Source organism: Gorilla gorilla, chromosome 11, assembly GCF_029281585.2.
Source record: "Gorilla gorilla gorilla isolate KB3781 chromosome 11, NHGRI_mGorGor1-v2.1_pri, whole genome shotgun sequence".
NCBI lineage: Eukaryota > Metazoa > Chordata > Mammalia > Primates > Hominidae > Gorilla > Gorilla gorilla.
Genome location: NC_073235.2, coordinates 15,191,413 through 15,213,627, shown reverse-complemented (window position 1 = coordinate 15,213,627; position 22,215 = coordinate 15,191,413). Strand labels below are relative to the sequence as shown.

General features: G+C 34.4%; 1 protein-coding gene across 4 annotated transcripts in view; it reads left to right on the top strand.

Moving 5' to 3' along the window:
- The window catches only part of SLC35F5 (solute carrier family 35 member F5), a 44,709-nt gene extending 22,890 nt beyond the window's left edge, over positions 1 to 21,819 (top strand). For 2 of the 4 annotated variants that reach the window (XM_055379924.2, XM_055379926.2), the window contains exons 10-16: positions 2,142 to 2,206; positions 4,310 to 4,414; positions 8,295 to 8,454; positions 10,647 to 10,737; positions 14,530 to 14,684; positions 15,873 to 15,970; positions 18,510 to 21,819. In XM_055379924.2, coding sequence (XP_055235899.1) covers positions 2,142 to 2,206; positions 4,310 to 4,414; positions 8,295 to 8,454; positions 10,647 to 10,737; positions 14,530 to 14,684; positions 15,873 to 15,948 — 652 coding nt within the window. In that variant the 3' untranslated portion in view covers positions 15,949 to 15,970; positions 18,510 to 21,819. The remainder of the gene's footprint in view (positions 1 to 2,141; positions 2,207 to 4,309; positions 4,415 to 8,294; positions 8,455 to 10,646; positions 10,738 to 14,529; positions 14,685 to 15,872; positions 15,971 to 18,509) is intronic. The other 2 variants (XM_055379927.1, XM_055379925.2) reach the window with 1 other exon arrangement.
- Positions 21,820 to 22,215: the final 396 nt, after the last annotated feature.

Genomic DNA, 22,215 nt, shown 5'->3' with positions numbered 1-22,215 from the left:
TCTTAAACTCTGAAAGGGTTTCCTAGTTGAGAAAATGATATTATCTATTATACCTTGCAGCCTTGTTTTAAAGTTTAGTGGTAATAGCTATGAAGTGTCTGGTATTGGGCAATCATAGAAGACTGGTAGCTCTTAATATTAAATGTTTTTCTTTTTTAGTTATAAGGGTAAATTAACCACGGTTGCTCCAATGGGCAGCTGGTTGATCCAACTAATTTATCATTTAGACTTTATGGCCACTAGGGATTTATTCTTTTACATGGTTTACTAATGTTTTAAGCCGAGCAAATTTTTACATGAGGGAAATATGTTTGTATTGGAGAACTAAATGAGGTTTTATTTAACTTTATTTAAAATATGTGCTAATTTATAACTTTTCTTCGTGGTATCTTAATAAAGAAGGAAATGGATATAAAATATTGAACTTGTAAGTATTTTGACAGAGTACATTACTTCTTCTCATTAAAGTAGGTAGACGAACAGAGGTTGGCAAACTATGTTGGGTCAGCTGCTGGTTTTGTAAATAAGATTGTATTAGAACACAGCCACTCTCATCTATTTGCAAATTGTCTATGGCCATTTTAGCACTACAGAGGCAGAGCTGAATTGCAATACCATGTGGCCCAGAAGCCTAAAATATTTACTATCTGTACCTTTAAAAAAAAAGTGTAACTTAGAAATTTTTTGAGTAAGTATATGTTCTTAAGAATTATGTATTAAACATTGTTTAATATTTTGTTTTGAATTGGCATTTTACTAAGAGATTCAATTTCTGAGGCTATAAAAAGAATTTTCCATAGCAACAATCTTGAAGGGAATCTAAGCAAAGAAATCTCATTTCATCAATTGAGAGACAAGAGTGTGGCCTCAAGCCAAACAACTTGGAATCCAATCCCATCTCCATCATTAGTAGTTTTGAGATCTTGAACAAGTTCCTTACATTTCTGTGCCAATTTTCTCGTCTCTATATTGGGGATAATAATAGGATTTCTCTCATAGGATTATTATGAGGATTAAATGAGTAGAAGTTCTAAAGTGCTTGGAACAATGTCTGATACACAACAGGAGGTGCTCACTATATTTAGCCATTATCATAATCATCATCATTTAAATGGAAACAAAATCCCTGGTTTCTAATATATTGTGGATACTCAATAAATAATAGCTGAATCTGAATATGAACAGTGATTATTACAGAAGATTTTGATGATTTAATTGAAGGGTTTGCATATTTAGTGTAAGGACTACACTTGAGTTCTGATGACATCTTTCCATAAGGGAATACGTATTTTCTTTCATCTTCCTCTCCCACTGCCACACTAGTCTTTCTCATCAGGGTGAGAGAATTAGGCTAATTTTTTTTTTTAATTAGCAATATCTCATCTACTTGAAAATGTGTTACAATTTATAAGATTCATAGAAATAGACAATGTAAACAGTTCCCTGAGGACAGGAACCACATCTGTATTGTTCACTTCTGTAACCCAGTGCTTTGCCCATATTAGATGCCCAGAAAATAACAATTGAGTTTATGAATGACCTCTGATATCTCTACATCCTTAATTCAGTCTTATTTTTATCCACTAAAATCATGAGATTAGTGAAATTGTTTAAGCACGTAAGGATAGTTTTACTGTTAATTTAGATTTTACCAATAAGCAAGAGTAGTACCATTGCTGGATTTATATGGATTTGATATATTTGTATAATCCAAAAGGAAGATTGGAAAGGGATGACAAGTTGGTTAATTCATTCTTAACTGAAAGACAGTGGATAGCATAGCACATAAAAGCACTGGACTCTGGAGTAAAACTGCCTGTATTTCAGTCTCGGCTATGTGATCTTGGTCAAGTTACCTTACCTCTTTGTGTATTAGCTTTCACATGTAAAATGGGAATGGCAGTAATAACACTTCCTTATAAGGTATAATATTGTACATTTTGTGAGGATTAAATGAGTTAATACAAATATAACACTATATTATATTGATATTGTTAGATATTATTATTGAAATTGCTAAATTATTTGATAGTTTTACCCAAAGTTGAGATTAGTCTTGATCACTTATAAATAATTTTTATCTTTATGATTAGCCTTTTCAGAATTCTTTAGCTCATCATTAATGACTGTTACTCTCATAGCATTGGAGGTGTTGTACTGGTAAACCTGTCAGGGTCTGAAAAATCTGCTGGAAGAGATACAATAGGTAAGTACTTGACTCTGGATTCTCTCTGTTAGAGTATACGAGAAAGTTTTTTGTTAGAGTAAACAAGAAAGTTAAATGTGCATGCTCATGTGCACAGATAAACGTACAAAGGGTAGGCACTAGCAGGGTGTTTTTCTTTTGAACTTTTCCTTTGGAAATAATATAAAAAAATGCGTGAATAGTTTAGTCAATTCTCATAGCCTTCACCCAGATTTTTCAAATGTTAACAACTTACATAAATATTATACAGTTATAAAAATCAGAAATTAACGTTGATTATGATACTGTTATCTATAAAGCCTTTTCAAATTTTGCCATTTTTTCCACTAATGTTCTTTTTCTGATCTAGGATCATTTATTGCATTTAATTGTCGTGTTTCCTTAGTTTCCTTTAAATGCAGAAGTGTTCCTCAGTCTTCTTGTCTTTTATGACCTTGACACTTTTGTAGAGTACCACCTAGTTGGTTTGTAGAATGTTCCTCGATTTGCATTTGTCTGACATTTTCTTTGGTTAAATTGAGGTTGTGCATTTTTGGTAAGAATGTAATGGAAGTGATATTGTTTCCTGATCAGTGTATTCTACCAAAAGGCACATGATATTGATTTGTCCTGTTGCTGGTAATGTTAATTTTAAGGTGGTTAAAATTAACCACCCTACTCCAGTGTAAAGTTACTAATATTTCCCACTGTAAGTAATAAGCATCTTGTGGGGGATACTTTGAGGCTATACAAATTTCCTGTTGCTGTCATATCTTCACCCACGAATATTGTCATTTACTCTTGATTCTTGATTCATAGTTACTGCTATGGTGAACACTTAGATTTTGATCCATTGCTTAGACTTAACAAAAACAAAAGTAATCAGAACCTAGCTGGGCTGAGCATGGTGACTCATGCCTGTTATCCCAGTGCTTTGGGAGGCCAAGGTGGGAGGATCGCTTGAGGCCAGGAGTTCAATACCAGCCTGGACAGCATAGTGAGACCTCATAATAAAAAATAAACCTAGATTAATTATTTCTCTTTGAATACTTCTTTAGATATTTGAGGTTTATTGAATAGAACAGTGCTTTCTAAATTATTCCTAGCTACTACCCAGTGAGCTGTGCTTTGAACCTCCTCACCTCTTTCTCACCCAGAGCAGCTTTGTGTATATAAAACAATATACGTATTTGGTATGTGCATGTGTATGCAAGATTTTGTTGACAGGCTTTTCCTTAGCTTTAAAAAAAGTTTGAAAATAATAAAAAAAATTAATAAAACATTCGTCTTTTGAATAATTGATTAAAGTATTGAATATGACCACTTGGCAGAACATTATTTAGCTGTTTTGAAAAGTTTAAATGTTTTTGAGAGTTAATAAAGAGAATCAGTATTTATTATTCATGTACTGTGAGATCTGTATTATGTTAGCTATTTTGGAACATTAAAAAGTATAAATTATGTGTTTGCAGTTTTCAAGGAGTTCTTGATTTGGAACAATATGAGATTTATAAAATGAAGCTACTAGGGATTAAACTAATACCATACTTGACAATAGTAAGTATTGTCTAAAACAGAAGACAGGACAGAAATACAGCCGATTAGAAAGAGGATGCTTTGTGGAAGAAATGAAACTTTAACAGAGCCTTTAAGATGGGAGTGGTAGTGCAATACATATTAAGAATGATATATGGGGGTAAGGAAGACAATACAAGCAACAGCTTAGTGATGGAAAAAAACATTTGTTAAGTTGGAAAATGCCAGGTGTCAAGATTGTTTATGTAGGGTAAAATAAGAAACATGCATTTCTAAATTAAAAACAAAGTGTTACTTTGGAGTTGTATTATTATAATATGTATAGGTTTTGGTCAGATCATTGAGGTGAATGCTTTTGCATTTATTTGTTAACACATTAAACTCCTTCCTGTACTCCTAGAAGACTTGGATGGGGTAGGCTATACCTTTTCATTATATATCTTTAGATCAATATAAAGGTGATTTATATCATTATATATCTTTTCACTTTTGTATATTCTTGCAATATTATCTGACACATTATTGGATTTTAAGCGTATATTGAATGAGCTAATGAGTGATTGCTTTAAATCATGTCCATTTTTACAGGTTCCATTTGGTCTCTTGCTGGAGCCATGCTCTATGCTGTCTATATTGTTATGATTAAGAGAAAAATAGATAGAGAAGACAAGTTGGATATTCCAATGTTCTTTGGTAAGAATATATGTAACTTGGGAGGCTATTTACTCTAAATGATTAACACAGGGTTTTGCTTTTGTTTTTTGGAGGGAATAGGGAAGCCTTTTTTTTTCTTCCGTATGATTCTTTAAAACCATTTAAAGATTGTGAAGGCCAGTCCCAATGTTTTCCTTACTTTATCCTGCATAGTTGTGCACCTATGAGGGAGTGCCCATCTCCTCAGTGTGAGACAGAAAGAAACTCCTAACACTTTTTTCAAATTGATGTCTTCAGACTGCAAGTCAGATATTTATCTCACTGATAGGACAGATTTATGCTCTTATAAGCATGTGAGAGTTTACCTGCTGTATTTTACATTTTGCCATTTTTGAATAGTTAGCAAAGGACTGGGGAGACTGCCCCCGAATTATATGTTTAATGCTGTCGCAGTCTATGTACTTATGTACATTAAAAATTGTGGGCCATTTAAATGCTTTCCATTTGCATTTTATCTTTAAGACACAGACACTTTTATAACATAGATTCATTCTCAAATTACCCAATTATAGTTTCTGGATATGGTTTATAAATTTTCCTTTGCCTGACATCAGTTCAGGAAAGAACTTGCGATATCTGTAGGACTGCAGAAGAGGAACACATTGACAAGATAATCTTTCAAAAGATATCTGAATATAAATAGATAAAGAAGCTCCGTGATAAGAGTTCGAAGTGCAGCTTACAAGGAGTCAGGAGACCTGGAATCCAGCTGTTGTAACTTTATTTATCTCACAGGCATCTGAAATATGAGGAAATTGGACTAGATGAATGGCCTCTGAACTGTGATGTAGGGAATAGGTAGGCTTCTGGGATGGTTGGAAGGAAATACAGTTGCATGCAGGGGTCTAGTTCTTGGACTCCTTTGCTGCTTCACCTGTGGAACAGCTCTACTTTGTTGAGCATTTTGCATTAGAATTTAATTTATAGTAAAGATTTTTCTTATGGCTGGGCATTGTGGCTCACGCCTGTGATCCCAGCACTTTGAGAGGCTGAGGCAGGAGGACTGCTTGAAGCCAGGGATTCAAGATCAGCCTGGGCAACATAGGGAGACTGCATTTCTATTTGATTTTTTTTTAAAAAAGACTATTTTAAAACTAAAAATAGATTAAATACTTGTACCTAAAGACTAACAAAAATAAAATGTTTGAAAAGCCATGAGGCTGAATGATTGCTTAAATTCTTTTTAAATATAGAATTCAAGAAATATAGCATAATAGCCAGGTTTGGTTACATGTGTTTGTATTCCCAGCTGCATGAGAGGCTGAGGCAGGAGAATCACTTGAGTCCAGGAGTTCGAGTCTGCAGTGAGCTATGATTGTGTCTCTGCACTCTAGCCTGGGTAACAGAGTAAGATGCTGTCTCTTAAAGAAGAAAAGATAATTTTAATGATATTTTATTTGAGAGTCATAGAAAATTTTATTTGGAATGGAATAAAATGCTAGTTTTTTTTAGTGTTATAGGTAGGTGGTTGGGTCAGTGGTACTTTTTAAAAATTTATACATTGACAACTTGCAATAAAAATTGCTTAATTTACTCATATTAGGGAGAGTGCATATAGACATGTGGCTTGTGTTGGTCCTGTTCATATGTGATGTGATATGTAAAGCAATATTGATCTGCCCTGGGCTTTAGAATAGACAGGATTTGGAGAAGTTAGGATTGGGATGTTGGGGGCTCTTCAGGCAAGGGAGTGTGAGCAGAGGCTTAACAGGGAGCAGTGAGTAGATCTGAATGATTGTGCTGGAACTTCGCTTCGTGGAAGAAGAACAGAAAGGCATGTGGCGCCAGATTCTGGGCAGTCGAGGGAATAGGTGGGGTCATTGGGACTTTTGTCTCTAGGTCAAAGGATGTTAATTTATGTGTGATTTCATAGACTCAGCACTTCAGGGACTAGAAAATAGATTTAGATCTTGGTAATGCCACATTTTGGTGTTTCATTAAAACAACTTTGTAATGTTATTTAAGCATTTTAGGTCATGTGTCCTTTCTGTATATGTGTTCTTTTGTTGTTGTTTTTTTAATCAATAGATGTAAGTTGGTGTATTAGTCTGTTTTCACACTGCCATAAAGAACTACCTGAGACTGGGTAATTTATAAACAAAAGAGGTTTAATTGACTCACAGTTCTGCATGGCTGGGGAGGCCTCAGGAAACTTACAATCATGACGTTAAGGTGAAGGGGAAGCAAGGCATGTTTTACACACTGGCAAGAGAGAGAGAACTTGAGAAGGGGGAACTGCCAAACACTTTAAAACCATCAAATCTTGTAAGAACTCACTATGATGGGAACAGCATGGGGGAAACCACCCCCATGATCCAGTCACTTCCCACCAGGTCCCTCCCTGACACGTGGGGATTACAAGTCAAGATGAGATTTGGGTGGGGACACAGAGCCAAACCATAATAGTCGGGCTCCCTAAAACAGGATATGAGATGGGGAATTTGTGTGGGTGATTTTTTGTGGGGAGTTCACTGAAGGAAAAACTTGCAGTGAAGGAAGCAAGATAGAGAAGGGGAAAGAACCGTGTGGCGCACAAGTATAACTGAGGTTTGGCCCAATTCATTGCAGGTACTGAGGCGGGGAGCAGAGGGAGAGCAGCTAATATGTCTGGGCCTTGAGTCGTGATGGCTGGCCTCGTAAAGCCTCCATCAATTAGTCATGAGCTGCAGAAGATGGGGTGGAGTGGAGGGTGGGAACTTGCTGGGAAAGGCAGACTTATTTGCCCCCCTTCACAGAAGTGGGGTGGCTGTGAGTCTTTAGCATCAGACAGAGAGTGGGTGCTCCTGCCCTGTTAAGATTTAACTAGGCATCCTAATGACTGGTTTATTATTTAGGTGACATAGTAAGTATCAATTATATAGCTACTGTAATTTAATTTTCTTTTAAGAAAGCTATATAGTTACATAAATCATATAGCAAATTTGTGACATAAACTGTATAGGAAGTACAACAAAATTTATTATAGAATTGTAATCCTTTTTCTGTATATTCTTTACTTTTACATGTATATAGTCATATATAAACTTAATTTCTATAATAATATTAGCTTTTATTAAGTGCTTACCATGTGCCAGATACTATGCTATATTTTATGTGTTTTGTCTAATCTTCCCAGCAACCTAATTAAATATTATTAAATGTTATTTTATGTTTATAGATTGGAAAACTGAGGCTTAAAGAGGTATAAGGCTTGCACCACTATTGAGTGATATATAGAGCTGGGATTGGACCCAGGCAGTCAGACTGCCGAGCACACACTTAACCACTATGTGGGATGGCTTTCCTTAATAACTAGTCAGTCTGTACTTTGCTCATATGTTGAATAGCTCTTTGTGTGTACATACTTTCTCACTAACTAGTTAGAGGTCTGGGAATGCAGGAACCAAGAGTTTTATCTCCTTTGGAACCTTCTTCCATTATTGCTCACATAGCACAAGTGTTTTGGACATAAATAATTGAATCAGAGAGCAAACCATCTAATTCCTCAAAATTAATTTAGGCTGAGTACACAAACACATACATACCAGTTATTTCTTTTAAGTTCTAGGGCACTATATTATCAGTAGCTAAGGTTAACAACCCTTCTTGTTGAGTTGTCCTAAGTGGTTTATTCCATAGTAGTTGCTCCCATACAATGTGGATAGTTGAACTGAGTGATCACCAGTTGCTTCAGACAGTTTTTTTTTTTATGGTGTTGAGCTATTCACAGGACTGACTTAAAAACAAACCAACAGAAGTTTTAGCTAAGGAAACCTCCCAGAGTGCTTTTGTGCAAAATCTAATTTTGATTTTAGAGTTAATAAGCTTGGAAAATAGAAATAAATCAATTTTAACTCTTGTCTCTTTTATACATGTTCAGGTTTTGTAGGTTTGTTTAATCTGCTGCTCTTATGGCCAGGTTTCTTTTTACTTCATTATACTGGATTTGAGGACTTCGAGTTTCCCAATAAAGTAGTATTAATGTGCATTATCGTTAATGGCCTTATTGGAACAGTACTCTCAGAGTTCCTGTGGTTGTGGTATGTACTGTTTATTCTCCAATTATTATCAGTTGATTAATTTTTGGATATTTTAAGCGTTTGTATTTGTCTGTTTGCTGGTGGCCCTTCCTGTGCACCCCATTCTGCAACACACATACAACTGAATAGTTTAACTCCACTAGAGCAGGGACTTTGTTTTTTAACTTCTGTGTGCCCATTCTAGAGTAGTACCTTGTCCACAGAAGGAGCTCAGTAAATACTTGTTGAATGAAAGAATGAATATGAATGGTGTAAATCTGTAAAAATGTTTTAGAAAGTGGAGTATTATGCAAATGAAAGTAGTCATTATCTAATGGATATCCAAGCATATGAGGTATGTGTGCCAAGTATGAGTGCATGAGTTCTAGTTGAGAATCCAGGAGATGGTGCTTATTTAAGAGGCTTTGGAATATCTGTTTGCTTGTTCATAGGTGTTTTTGTTTTATTTATTTTCAGGACCTTTCATATGGGTGAGCCAGATATGTAAACCTTAAACTCTGATTGATTTGAGATGTTAACATACTTTGATATGCTGTATATCCAATATACTGATATGCGATAATAAACTTAAAATAGTTTGAAGACAGTATCACGTATGGAGTTTGAGAGACCTTTCAAATAGCAGAGCTTTATACTTAGTCCTATTTTTATTTAATAGAAACTTGAAATTAATAGAATGAATAAAACATAAGTGAATAAAATGAATTTTATTACATACCCATTGAAACTGTTAACTAGTTTTCCCTTGCAAAAGACTGCAACAGAAATAGACTTTTTTGTGGAGTCTTCCTTAATGCTCTGCCTATAGTGCTGTGTCTCCCTGCCCAGTTAAGAAATACCTGTTTTCTTGGTATCCCCCATATCACTCTCTTTTGTGTAATACTTAAAGATTTACTTTGTATTGTAGTAATTTATGTTCTTATCTAAACTCCTTTGCTGATCTAAAATTCTTTAAAATCGTAATCCATTTGCTCATTAATTTTTTCATCTTTAGTTATGTACATTTTAGATACTCGACTTTTTTAACCTTAACTATTAACAGGTGACAAAAGGCTTTAGCCTTTAGCTAAATTGGATCCACCTGAAAAGCTGGATTAAGTCAAACAGGCTTTATAATTCTACCTCCCAGGTTTTTTATTGTAGTGTACTCCGCATGATAAACATCCAAGAAAAAATGCTGTATTTGACCCCGAATGCTCTTTTCACAGAGCAGCTAAGTAGTGGGAACCACAAGTACTTGTTTCCTTTACCTCATCAATAAGGACTCATTGTTCAGCCTCTGTTCATTACTTCTTGTGACACTTTATTGAGAGATAGCCCCTTTTATTGCAGGACAGCACTATTAATTCTGACATATACTGAGCTAGATTTTACTTGCCTATAACTTCCATGGATCTGTAGTCCTAACGATATACATTATGGTTTTATCTTGGCTTATAATTCATTTTCTCCTTATATGCCCAAATTATCAGTCTTTATAAATGGCTCATCTGTCTCCATTGGGTATAATATTTTCTTTCAATTCAACAAAATTGTATGCAGATAGATATTTCAAAATTTCATACCCACATTGATAATTCAAGGTGAAAATAAAGAGCTTACTTAGCTTTTGGTTAGGACAATTGTTAGAAAAATGGAAAACAACAAGAAAATATTTTTTAAGAATATTCAAGTCTTTCTTTTTTTATGCCAAGCCAAATCAAAAGAGTAACACATTATTTTAGTGTTCATGAAGGTGAGATATTTTTGCTTGGTGACAGAATCACATGTTGGCTTATCACTTCCTTAAAGTCTATGTGTGAAGTATTGTCCTGCAATGTTAATAATGCTGTTTTCTTTGTTATCTACAAATCATCACAAAACTGTAATAACTGTTCAACAGTTTTTTAAAAAAATTAATGAAATATAAGCTATACACCCAAAGTTGAATAATATCTGCAAACAGATCTTGAAAATAGCATAAAATATTTTGAGATTTTTATACTTATATATTTGTATTTTTAATATTTGAAGAAAAACTTTGAGAATCATCTTAATAACTTTATTATATTTTATGTTTCAATCCATCCTAGCCTCTTATCTTTGCTCCTGATCTCACAGGCCTATATTATAGGATAGAAAGTCTTTGTTCAGTGTTTTTCTTTGGTTGTTTAATTTTTTAAATATAGAAATGTATATTTTCTTTTTTTTAGGGGCTGCTTTCTTACCTCATCATTGATAGGCACACTTGCACTAAGCCTTACAATACCTCTGTCCATAATAGCTGACATGTGTATGCAAAAGGTAAGGAAACTATTATTCATAGATATTTTAGGTGTGTTATTAAAACAAACCTAATGAAAGTTGAGATGTGATTAAATTATAAGGATACAAACATAAATAATACTTGATGCTTTCTCTCCCAAGGTGCTTTACTACATAGAAATATAGAAAGTACCGAAGAAATAGATAATTTCCATTTTTAGCTTTTCCATTTTTTCCCTAAATTTCTAAGTTAAGGGCATCATCTTCATATGTAGTTCTCCAGTTTTTGAGCTGATTCTGTTCCAGATGTTCTTTGGCAAGTCACATTTTATCATATAAGCATTTTAGTTTCTGCGATAAACCCTATCACAGGTTCCTTCACACTGTGCTGAATGAGCAGCACATGAATCACGTTGTTTGCGGTAAAAGTTAGCCATCTCTCTCTGGACTCGGCAGAGTGGCTATCCCATCCCTTTTCTCTGAAGACCTAGTATGGATGTGGGGTTCTTGTGATAAATATTGGCAATGCCAACACCACAGAAAAGAGAATCTGGGATGTTTCTGCCAGCAGCCTAGAAGGGAAGAGTTTATTCAGTGCTCCTGGGTATAGCAGGAAGAACAGAGGTATGCTGTTGCCCAGCACTGAAAGATGGAGCATAGCCATTTATCACACAGTTCAGTATATGTAGGCATTTAACTTTTAACTGCAACTACTAAGTCACAGAAGTGTGTGTGTGTGTGCGTGTGTGTGTGTGTGTGTATGTGTGTTTTAGTCTAATATAATTTGAAGAGGGAAATACTTCAAGGCACAAAGGCTTATAATGTGTACAAGCAATAATCAAAATTTTAAACCTATTTTTCTCTAGGTCTTAGCCAGGCACAGTGGCTCACGCCTGTAATCCCAGCACTTGGGAGGCCGAGGCAGGCAGATCACTTGAGGTTAGGAGTTCGAGACCAGCCTGGCCAGCATGGTGAAACCCCGTCTCTACTAAAAATACAAAAATTAGCTGGGTGTGATGGCGTGCACCTGTAATCCCAGCTACTTGGGAGGCTGAGGCAGGAGAATCACTTGAACCCGGGAGGCGGAGGTTGCAGTGAGCCGAGATCATGCCACTGTGCTCCAGCCTGGGCAACAGAACAAGACTCCATCTCAAAAAAAAAAAAAAAGAGATAAAAGCAAAATATGCTTAGTGCAGTATATCCTCTTTATTTATAAAATAATTCTTTACTGATATTTAACTTTGTTTTATGGTCAGTAAATTCTTATTTGTCATGGTTAAAGAACTGAGATTCTTTCCTTAATTGAGAATTAATTATCTTACATAACTTGCATTTTCAAAGAATGTGGATATTCTATATAACACTAACATTGCACATTATTACACATCATTCTTTTATAGATTTAAGTAATATCTAGGCCCTTCTTCATCTTCAGGTCATAATCCTGAATATGAACCAAACTGGTTGTGAAACTGGGAAGGTGCTACTTGTTAGAGGATTTTGGTAGACTACTGTGTAAATCATCTTTATTGTACTGATATTTTAAAAACAAAAGCTTTCGTAGATTGAAAAAAATTGCAGCTTAATGTTCAGGAATTTTTAAGAAAATAGTCACAGGGGACCTAATTGTATTAAATGATTAGTCATTTAATAATTATCATTACAAACAATAATGGTTATAATTTGTTTAATAAAGTATTTTAAGGTAAAGACAAAATGGGGAAATGTATGCACATGCAATTAATTATAAAAACATAACCAAACTTTAACTGATTGCCCAGTTCTGGATATGAAGACAATCAAGAAAAGATTTGGTGTTCTTGATTGTCTTCATATCTAGAACTGGGCAGTCAGTTAAAGGAGCAGGCTGTGTGTTGATGTCAGGATTGAGGTTAGGGAGATTCCATCTGGAAAAAGCAGCAGTGTGTGTCCAGAACTGTAACACAAACATGATAAGAGAAATCTACTTTTATAGGGTTTTTAGGTTTAATTAGCTAACTGTATTTATATATAGCTTCTGAAATGTTAGCATTTATTAACATTGTGCTTGAAACAAATTGGTTATTTAAATCTATTTATAATCATTTTATATAATAGAAAGCATCCTTGATCATATTCTATTTGATATTCAGATATATTTAGGAATTAGAAAAAAAATTTTTGTTTACATAGGTAATTTTCTTTGTTGTAATAAATGGCTTCATTTCTTTTGTCTTAGCTTGTTGGAAATCAAATTAGAAGTTTTTTATTATGAGACAACATATAAACAGCTACATTGTGGAAAGTGAACTTGCCTTCTAAAGTCTTCTAGGGCTTTATCTATCTTTATTAAGTTTGCTTTGATTCAGTTATGAAATAAGGTTTTTAGTTGAATATTCATGAAATAATTCTATCAACTATATCTACATTTTTAATCGCATTATTTATAACTTCTTAATACCTTTTCTGATCTTGGATAATTTAAATGCAGCATGGTTTTTCCTGATTATTAGTCATTATGGCAAATATTCCAGGAATATGTTAAAATATATTGGTAATTTCATAACTAAATGAAGGCTTTTCAGTTTAATGACTATTCTTTCCGGGGTGTTCTTAGGCTGACTCAGTCATTGTGTATGAATACCATAGAAATAGGGCATGCATGTTAAAAATTGTCGGTTATTATTCTTGTTTTATGCATTGTGAGTTCCCTCATAAAAGACATTATGCTCACAAAACTCGTTTACTCTGACTAATGGTGCTATGAAATGGAATAGTATATGTTTTCCACCAGAGGGAGTCTTACCTATGATTCCATGCCCTTTTTTTTTTTTTTTTTAATTCTCAAAGAGGGCAAACAGAGTTTTCCTTCCCTATTTTATAGATAGAAGTTACTATTTTCTTCATTATTTTTAAAGCAAACCTCGTGTGTGTTACACTTAAGTCTCAGTGGTTGATCAGTGTAGGCTTCTTTGACAATCGTTTCTGATCTTTAGCTGAGTCTAGATGGTAAAAGTGAACTAGTGAAAGGGAAGAATGAGTTTTGTTTTGGATGGCATCTCATTATTTTTTATTTTCTTTTTATTTATATATTTTTCTTATTTTTTTTCTTTTTGATTTTAATACCTCCACCCTACTTACAGATATTTTTTATTTTCTTGACAACCCTGATAAATGATGGATTGGAGGATCAGACTTGTTGACATCACTGATGAGGCTTGTCTTGTTGCTTGTCTTCTCTGGCTAACATTCCTTAGTAAAAATATTTCTAGATTTTTTTCTTTATTTTATTTGGTCATTATTTCATTTTGAGCTTTTTTCATTTATTACTAGATAAGCGAGTTTTGAGTGTCAAATTTGCACTTAATTTGTTTTTGGTACTGTCATAAGGACTGTAGCATACACAGCATACTACAACTGTAACTTTTTATGAAAATATACATTTTTTGAAGATGACTTCAGAAACTGAGGGAGAGAGACCCACTTGAGACTAGGCAGCAAACAGTGAAGAAGAAATGAGCAACATGGTGTGCAGGAGCAAAGTTTCATACTGTATATCTCTACTCTAAGTGTACAATGCCTATAAATGGAAAGTATGCTTTCTTGGCTTTCCTTTAGCCTATTTTCCAAGCAAGAACTATTGTTGTTGGTAATTTAGGTACATGGAATAGTAAGTTGAAGTCTTGAATTCTTATTTAATAATAATACACTTAATACATTGTCAGTGTTTAATTTTGTCTTCCCATTGTTCTTATTCCTGCTAGTTTTCACAAATAGAAAACTTACATTGAAGGGGAAAATTGCCTTAATGATAATTGTGGGTGTGTTTTTTCCTCTATCTTTTATTTTTAGGTGCAGTTTTCTTGGTTATTTTTTGCAGGAGCTATCCCTGTATTTTTTTCATTTTTTATTGTAACTCTCCTATGCCATTATAATAATTGGGATCCTGTGATGGTGGGAATCAGAAGAATATTTGCTTTTATATGCAGAAAACATCGAATCCAGAGGTACGTTTAGTCCCAATACACATTTTTAAAAATAGTGTTTGCTAGATAACTGAGAATTGCATCATGCTGGCCTAGCTTTTAGAGATTTTGTGAGGAATTATTGAAAGATGATAACTTATATGTTACGGCAGATGAAAATAAAATAATTTGTTTAGATCTTTTGGGTAATAAGATTCTTTCTCTTTCTTTCTTTCTTTTTCTTTCTCTCTCTTTTTCTTTCCTTTTCTTTCCCTCTTTCTTTCTTCTCTTTCTTCTCTTTCTTCTTTTTTTCTCTTTCTTGACAGAGTCTTGCTCTGTAGCCCAGCCTGGAGTGCAATGGCACAATCTCAGCTCACTGCAACCTCTGCCTCCTGGGTTCAAGTGATTCTCCTGCCTCAGCCTCCTGAGTAGCTGGGATTACAGGCATGCACCACCATGCCCAGCTAATTTTTGTATTTTTAGTAGAGGCAGGTTTCACCGTGTTGGCCAGGCTGGCCTTGAATTCCCAACCACAAGTGATTTGCCTGCCTAGTAACTACATTTTTTAAAAAAAAATATGATTCACAGGTAATACCAAAAGGTTTACTGTTTTGCCGTAACAAACTTAAATATAGAAAACTTTTATTGGTTTGAACATAATTCATGATAGAATAGTATTGCCTCAGTTTTTCTTTCCAATTTCTTTCTTTTTAAGAATGAAAGCTTTTTACATTTTGCTATAAAAAGAACTTGGTTCCAGTGACTCTGGAGGCTGAGGTGGGAGAATTGCTTGAGGCTAGGAGCTCAAGACCAGCCTGGGCAACATATCAAGACCCTGTCTCTAAGAAAATTAAAAAAAAAATTACCCAGACATGATGGCATATACCTGTAGTCCCAAGCTACTTGGGAGGCTGAGGTAGGAGGATCACTTGAGCCCAGGAATTCAAAGCTGCAGTGAACTATAATAGCACCACTACACTTTAGCCTGGGTGACAAAGTGATACCCTGTCTCTTATTTAAAAAACAAAAAGTGAGACCCTATCTCTTATTTAAAAAACAAAAACAAAAAACGCTAACTTGGGACAAGTTCTTGGGAAATTTCATCCTAGTGTTGGTTCTGCCACTGACTTGCATCCTGTCCACATAGCTTCAGCCAATGGAATAAATAAGGTTTGAGGTTCCTTTTCAGCTCTAAAGCTTTCCTTAATTATTGCTTTTTTTTTTCTTAAGAGTTCCAGAAGACAGCGAACAGTGTGAGAGTCTCATCTCTATGCACAGTGTTTCTCAGGAGGATGGAGCTAGCTAGCTGTCTGTTGTCTGTAGCCCAGGTTTGTATGTGAGCTGGGTTTAGTATTGAATAAGGTTCTTATCTGTGTCATATTCAAAGGATTGATTTTCTATAATTAGTTGTTTGAGAGGCAATACAGCCTTAGAGGCTAAAGGGGCTAAAGCCTGGACTCCAGTTCCGTCTTCTCCACATACTAGCTGTGTGGCCCTATGCAAGGTTCTTAATCTCTTGATGCTCTGGCTTTCTTATTTGTGAAATGGGATTACAGTAGAACCTCCCTTATGAGAGTGTTAAAAAGTAAATACTTGGTAAATATAAAGTATGTATAATAGTGCCTGACTCAAATGATCAGAAAGTTTTGACTCATTTTTATTCATGCTAAGGGTCATTTTATTTAATAATATGCTTTAGAAAAATATTTTTTCTCTGATGATAAAAGAAAAATGTAATATTCTGGTGTACAATATACTGGTTGGAAAATACTAGTCTTTGTGTGTTTTACATAACTGGCACAGTGTTTATCCTCATTCTCTGACATTGCTTTGTCATTTAACAATGCTTCTGGAATATGTTTCCATTTTTTACATTTTAAGAAATAGTGTCTTTTATATGTCTTCGATGATAGAGTACATGACATTTAATATTTTGCTGAATGAAAGCTTGAATTAAATGTAACATACAGATTTTGCAGGTACAAAAGTGATTATTTAGAATGAAAGATCACAATAAACTACTAGAATTTTTCTAGTTTTTCTAAGACATCTTTAGGCAATTTATATTGAAGTGTTTCCTGATTGCTACTGAGTTTTCCCTCCCTATCTAGAACATTGTACAACTCCTGTCAGTTGTTAACACTTATATTAGGCTTGAAGATTAAGTTTCATTATCCTCATGGTAAACTTGCTTCTAACCTACAGCTAATGGTCCTGGTTTTCTGTTTTTCTTTAGTGTGCTGTTTTTAAATCTAGTTTATACCTGCACATGGTTTGAGCTCTAGTTCTCCAAGACTTTTTGTACAAGGCAGTTACCCCTGCCCTTCCCTGCCCTGTGCATCCTGCTTTCATTTTCTTCCCACTTTGAGGAAATTAAACTCTTAGCTGATTCTTTTGGTATTTTCCTTCTTGTCTCCCTAAGTATCATGCTTATGACTTGTGTTTCATGAGTTCTCGGTTTTAGGCATCTTCAGCTGAATTTCCCACTAAGATCAACGAGGACGGATTATTTTCAAGTTGACTCCTCCTCTGCTCCCACCTCATAGGCCTCCTGTCTCCATATCAGTTCTGCCTCCTGATCATCCCTGTGTAGTTGTTGCATAACTTTGGATAGATCTGTAGTCAGTGTTTATATTGTTGTCACTAAAAAATTGTTACTTATGACTGAGCTATGTAGGATTCGTCCTGGTATTTCCCTTATCCAGAGATTCTCTGTTACTACCCTTTTTGGAGAGTAAACCTTAAAGTCTTCTCCTGGGGTAGAGAAAAGGCACTTGGCCAACTGTGAAAAGTAAGAGAGGGCATCTGAGTGTCTGTCTGCTTTTTCTGTAGACATTATACCAGTCTTCTTGTTTTTAGTTGTTTCTTCACCCCTCCTTACAGAGATATCTGGTCCTGTTTTTCCATTGCTAACCAAGAGTTGGCTGTTATTTTCTCATCTCTCTACTTTTCTTTTTGTCCATGTGGTTTATTCCTTTTAAGAAAAAAATTCCAGGCTGGGCCTAGTGACTCATGCCTATAATCCTAGCATTTTGGGAGGCCAAGGAGGGAGGATCACTTGAGCTCAGGAGGTTGAGACTAGCCTGGGCAACATAGTGAGACCTTATTTCTGTTAAAAAATATATTTTTTTAACCCTTTGTTTCCTTTTTAGTGAGGTTTTGGAGAACAAGTGGAACTAAATATATGTTTATGTGCCATCTTTAAATTTAAAAAAACGTAAACACAATTACAGTAAGTCCTCACTTAACATCATCAATAGGTTCTTATAAACTGTGACTTTAAGCAAAATTACAGCAAAACTTCTTTTTTTGCATCAACATTATAACATAACAACGCTGAACGAAAAAATGTTATTCGGGGACCTAAAGTCAGTTTCCTAGAACCTATGACATTAAGTGAGGACTTTGTATTCTTGAAAGCTTTTTAATGCTGTAATTTATGCATTATTTTTCTTGGGTATGCTGTGCATTGTTCTCATACTCACACTTAAACCTACCCATATCCAGCAAGGTTTCAGTATTTTTAGAAGTGAGAACTGTGTAAAGAGAGTGAAGACTAGAGAGGATGGATTGCAATAGAGTAGAATAGACTGGGCAGGTGTCTTTGTCTTTGCAGGAGTAATGGTGGAATATACCAGGAGTACAACTAACTGCTAATACACAGTCTTTAGTGTTGATGTCAGCTTTTGACATTATCACATTCATAAGTTCTTAGTACTCCAAATTTGAGTATCCAGTTATTAAGTATGTATACAGTGAAAATAGGTATTTCAATTTTAAGATAATTTGCTTTTTAAAATGTAAACTATAGAAAACTAAAACTGTGAAATTATAATCTAATTACATTTCTGTGGTTTCTGTTTTTAGCTTGATAATGGAACTATACAGTGAAGAGACAATCTCTGGCAAGTTTTTGTAGAAAAAATGTTTCAGTGCCTAGTCTGAAAAATAACAGTTTCAGTTCTTTGAAACTCTAAAATATATTTTTCTCATACCTGTTTTCTTTATTTTCATAATGAAGCACTTTGCTATGTAGCTGTGTATATATCACTACAGTTAAAGGAAGTTTCAGTCTACAGTCCATCCAAAGGACCAACCTGCCTTACACATCTCAAGGAATTCAGCTGTTGAAATCATTTGAACTAATCAAGGAATAAATCCTAATGTTCTGGGACTTTATTTTCACATGTTAAATGCTGGAATATATTATGAAAATGTTTTCAAGAAATCACTTAAGTGTTCATAGACCAGTATTTCTGACAGGTAAAATGCTAAAATAAGCTACCTGTAATAAGTGTGGATTATATTTTTGGGTTTTGTAGAATATTGCAAATTAACCACACAAAAAATGTTTAATTTATGCAACAAGCATGTTTGTGCAAATTTCATGGGACTTTAAAAAGAATAAGTATTTGAGAAAATATCTGGTTCACTTACACTACATTTACTGTATTATTCTTTTATAGCATTAGGTGCCTTGTATTTTAAATCTGTGACAAACCATGGCAAATTTTTAAAGGGGAAGTATTATTATAAAATGAAGAAATATGTATTTCTAAAGGCTATATTGCTGTAAACTTAATTGATAAAGCTCTGTTTAATTTAGAGTTTTGAAGAAATAGTCTCCCTTCAATTAAGAAATTTTCATAATGGAATGATTTAAATTGAAGTGACAAAGAGTATTATTAAAATACAATGTTTATACGTGTATTTGTGTATTGTAGATGTATCAAGTGATTTCTAATTTTTTTCACATATGAATGTGCCAGATTACTCTAGAACTAGATGTCTCTTCTTTAAATAATTTTAGTTTTCCTGAATAAATTTGTAATGGTTAAAGTACCAAGTAAGTAAGGCGAGAAGGGATTCTGTTTTTAAAATCACATCAGAACTTTTCCTCTACTAAGATTATAAATTAAATGTAAAATACTCCTAATTGCAGTTCTTAAACTTAGGCCTTACATGTACTTATTATGCAACTGCTCCTGGACTCTATTCACCATAGATATCAGTAAATGTAGTCCCAGGATTCACAGGCTTTTGATTAATCAATATTCTTTTCAAGTTTTCTTTGAAGAGTTTAGTTCTCTTCAAAATTTCTTAACTAATCTGATTTTTAAGAATTCTCTTTGCAGTGTTTAGCTTCCTATTCACATTCTTAAAATTGCTTTGGTGTTACCATGAGTCTAAAATGAAGTTTAGCCTTCCTTTTGTTTCATTCTGAGAACTTCTAAATTATATTACCTTTAAAAATTGTTTATGATATTAAATTTAAAATACAAACAGCTCTCTTCTTTTTTTTTTTTTTTAATCATCCAGCCCAAAGTGGCAAAAACAGCTCTTTTCTCATTTGGCACCACCAATAACGCAAGTTAAAAATAATGTTGAGTTTATTATACTTTTGACCTGTTTAGCTCAACAGGGTGAAGGCATGTAAAGAATGTGGACTTCTGAGGAATTTTCTTTTAAAAGGAACTTAATGAAGTAACATTTTAATTACTCAAGGACTACTTTTGGTTGAAGTTTATAATCTAGATACCTCTACTTTTTGTTTTTGCTGTTCGACAGTTCACAAAGACCTTCAGCAATTTACAGGGTAAAATAGTTGAAGTAATGGAGGTGAAACTGAAATTTAAAATTATTCTGTAAATACTATAGGGAAAGAGGCTGAGCTTAGAATCTTTTGGTTGTTCATGTGTTCTGTGCTCTTATCATCCCACAGGTCATGTGTTGTTACTCAGGATTCTGGAAGTACTAAGCCGTAGTTAACAGGCTGGATAGATCTTCAGCCAGTCTTCTTTCATTATACTGCTGCTTTTCTGTTTCTTAAAAAACAAAAATCAATGAACAACTTCTTTAGAAGGAAGCACCACTGTTCAATTGGTTAACTGAAAGTATGAATCACTGCCGCTTTGCTTGCCCACCTGTTAGCTTTTTCTCACAGGTTTTATTTATCTGAATGATTGTTGCATTTGAATACTGTAGCCATGGTGAGTGAGCAGTTGAAGACTTCCTTTCTGCACCTTCATAGTTAAGGGTTCATCTTCTCAAGAAATAAAGTTGTGCTGGGTTGTTTCAATTCTGTAGGTTATATTCAGGCCAGGTGCGGTGGCTCACACCTGTAATCCCAGCACTTTGGGAGTCCGAGGCGGGTGGATCACCTGAGATTAGGAGTTCAAAACCAGTGTGACCAACATGGAGAAACCCCTTCTCTACTGAAAATACAAAAAATTAGCCAGGCATGGTGGTGCACGCCTGTAGTCCCAGCTACTTGTGAGGCTGAGGTAGGAGAATCGCTTGAACCCAAGAGGCAGAGGTTGCAGTGAGCTGAGATCACATCACTGCACTCCAGCCTGGGTGACAGAGCGAGACCCTGTTTCAAAAAAATAAGAAATAAAAAGTGAGTCTTCATATTCAAATTAGCATATGAGGTTAGGCAACAATTCTTGTATGGGATCAGGTATATTAATTTGCCTTTCTTTGCAGTCATCCTAGTAAATCCTTGTAAAGGGTTATTTTATATACAATTTTGTAGTATATTCTAAATCCCCTTTGGCAAATAAAGCTGAAGTTATCTAGTGTCAGCATACTGTGATTTGTATATTTATATAAGACAAGATTGCATCATTCTGATTAAGTTGCAGCATTTTAGTTTTATCTGATAGGCCTGTATTGAGTAATCAGTAGCTATGTGCAAATATTAAGTCAACTTAATTACCAGACCCAGAAGGCCAGAGGTAATCAAAGAGTACTTTCGGAAGATGAAATATTTATAATGAGTTATGGAAACAATGTTTTAGAAATGTTTTTCTTGGTGTAATTTAATGCAGATTTTTACCTCAATTTTGTTAAAAAACTTGATAATTTGATCCCTCCATCTATTTAATATTTAATATTTTCAGATTCTAGAGTATTTAAAATTTAAACACAATTATAAAATTAATTATAATTCCTACTTATGTTAGCTATGATTTAGGGCCAAAACTACCCTGCTTTTGTCTGCAACTTGAAACATTGTGTATTTTAAACTATATAATTTGGGAACATTATTTTATAGACTGTGGATAACCAAATATAAGATTTGTGATTTTTAATGCTTCATTTGTGTAAAATCATTTGTATATTCTATTTATAGTATGCATTTTCTAGCTCATTAAAAGTACAGAAAAACCTCAAATCTGTCCTTATACAAATATTTGATTTCTAGTTTCCTTTTATTAAAACGTTTTCACTCATTCATTCTTTCACACCTTAGTCTCTAAGATGTGTCTCGGGTATTTGATAAAGTAGGTCTTCTTGTGGAGCACATCACTCAGCTTTGGAGACCAAACATTAAACACACTGAGTTGCATCTTATGCATGTTAAGGTCTAAAGCCAAAAGGTGAAATTTTTGAATAATCAAATTGCCCTTGGGAGGGTCCTGAATAAGAGACCTACATTCCATCTCATGATAAGTCCCTTCCATTGAACTTTTCCTCCAAAATTGGAATAGAAATTAGCAACAGCAGAAAGCCAATGCTATCCCTAGGATGGTGGGGTGGAGGGAGGAAGCCGTCATAAAGCTCAAGGCCA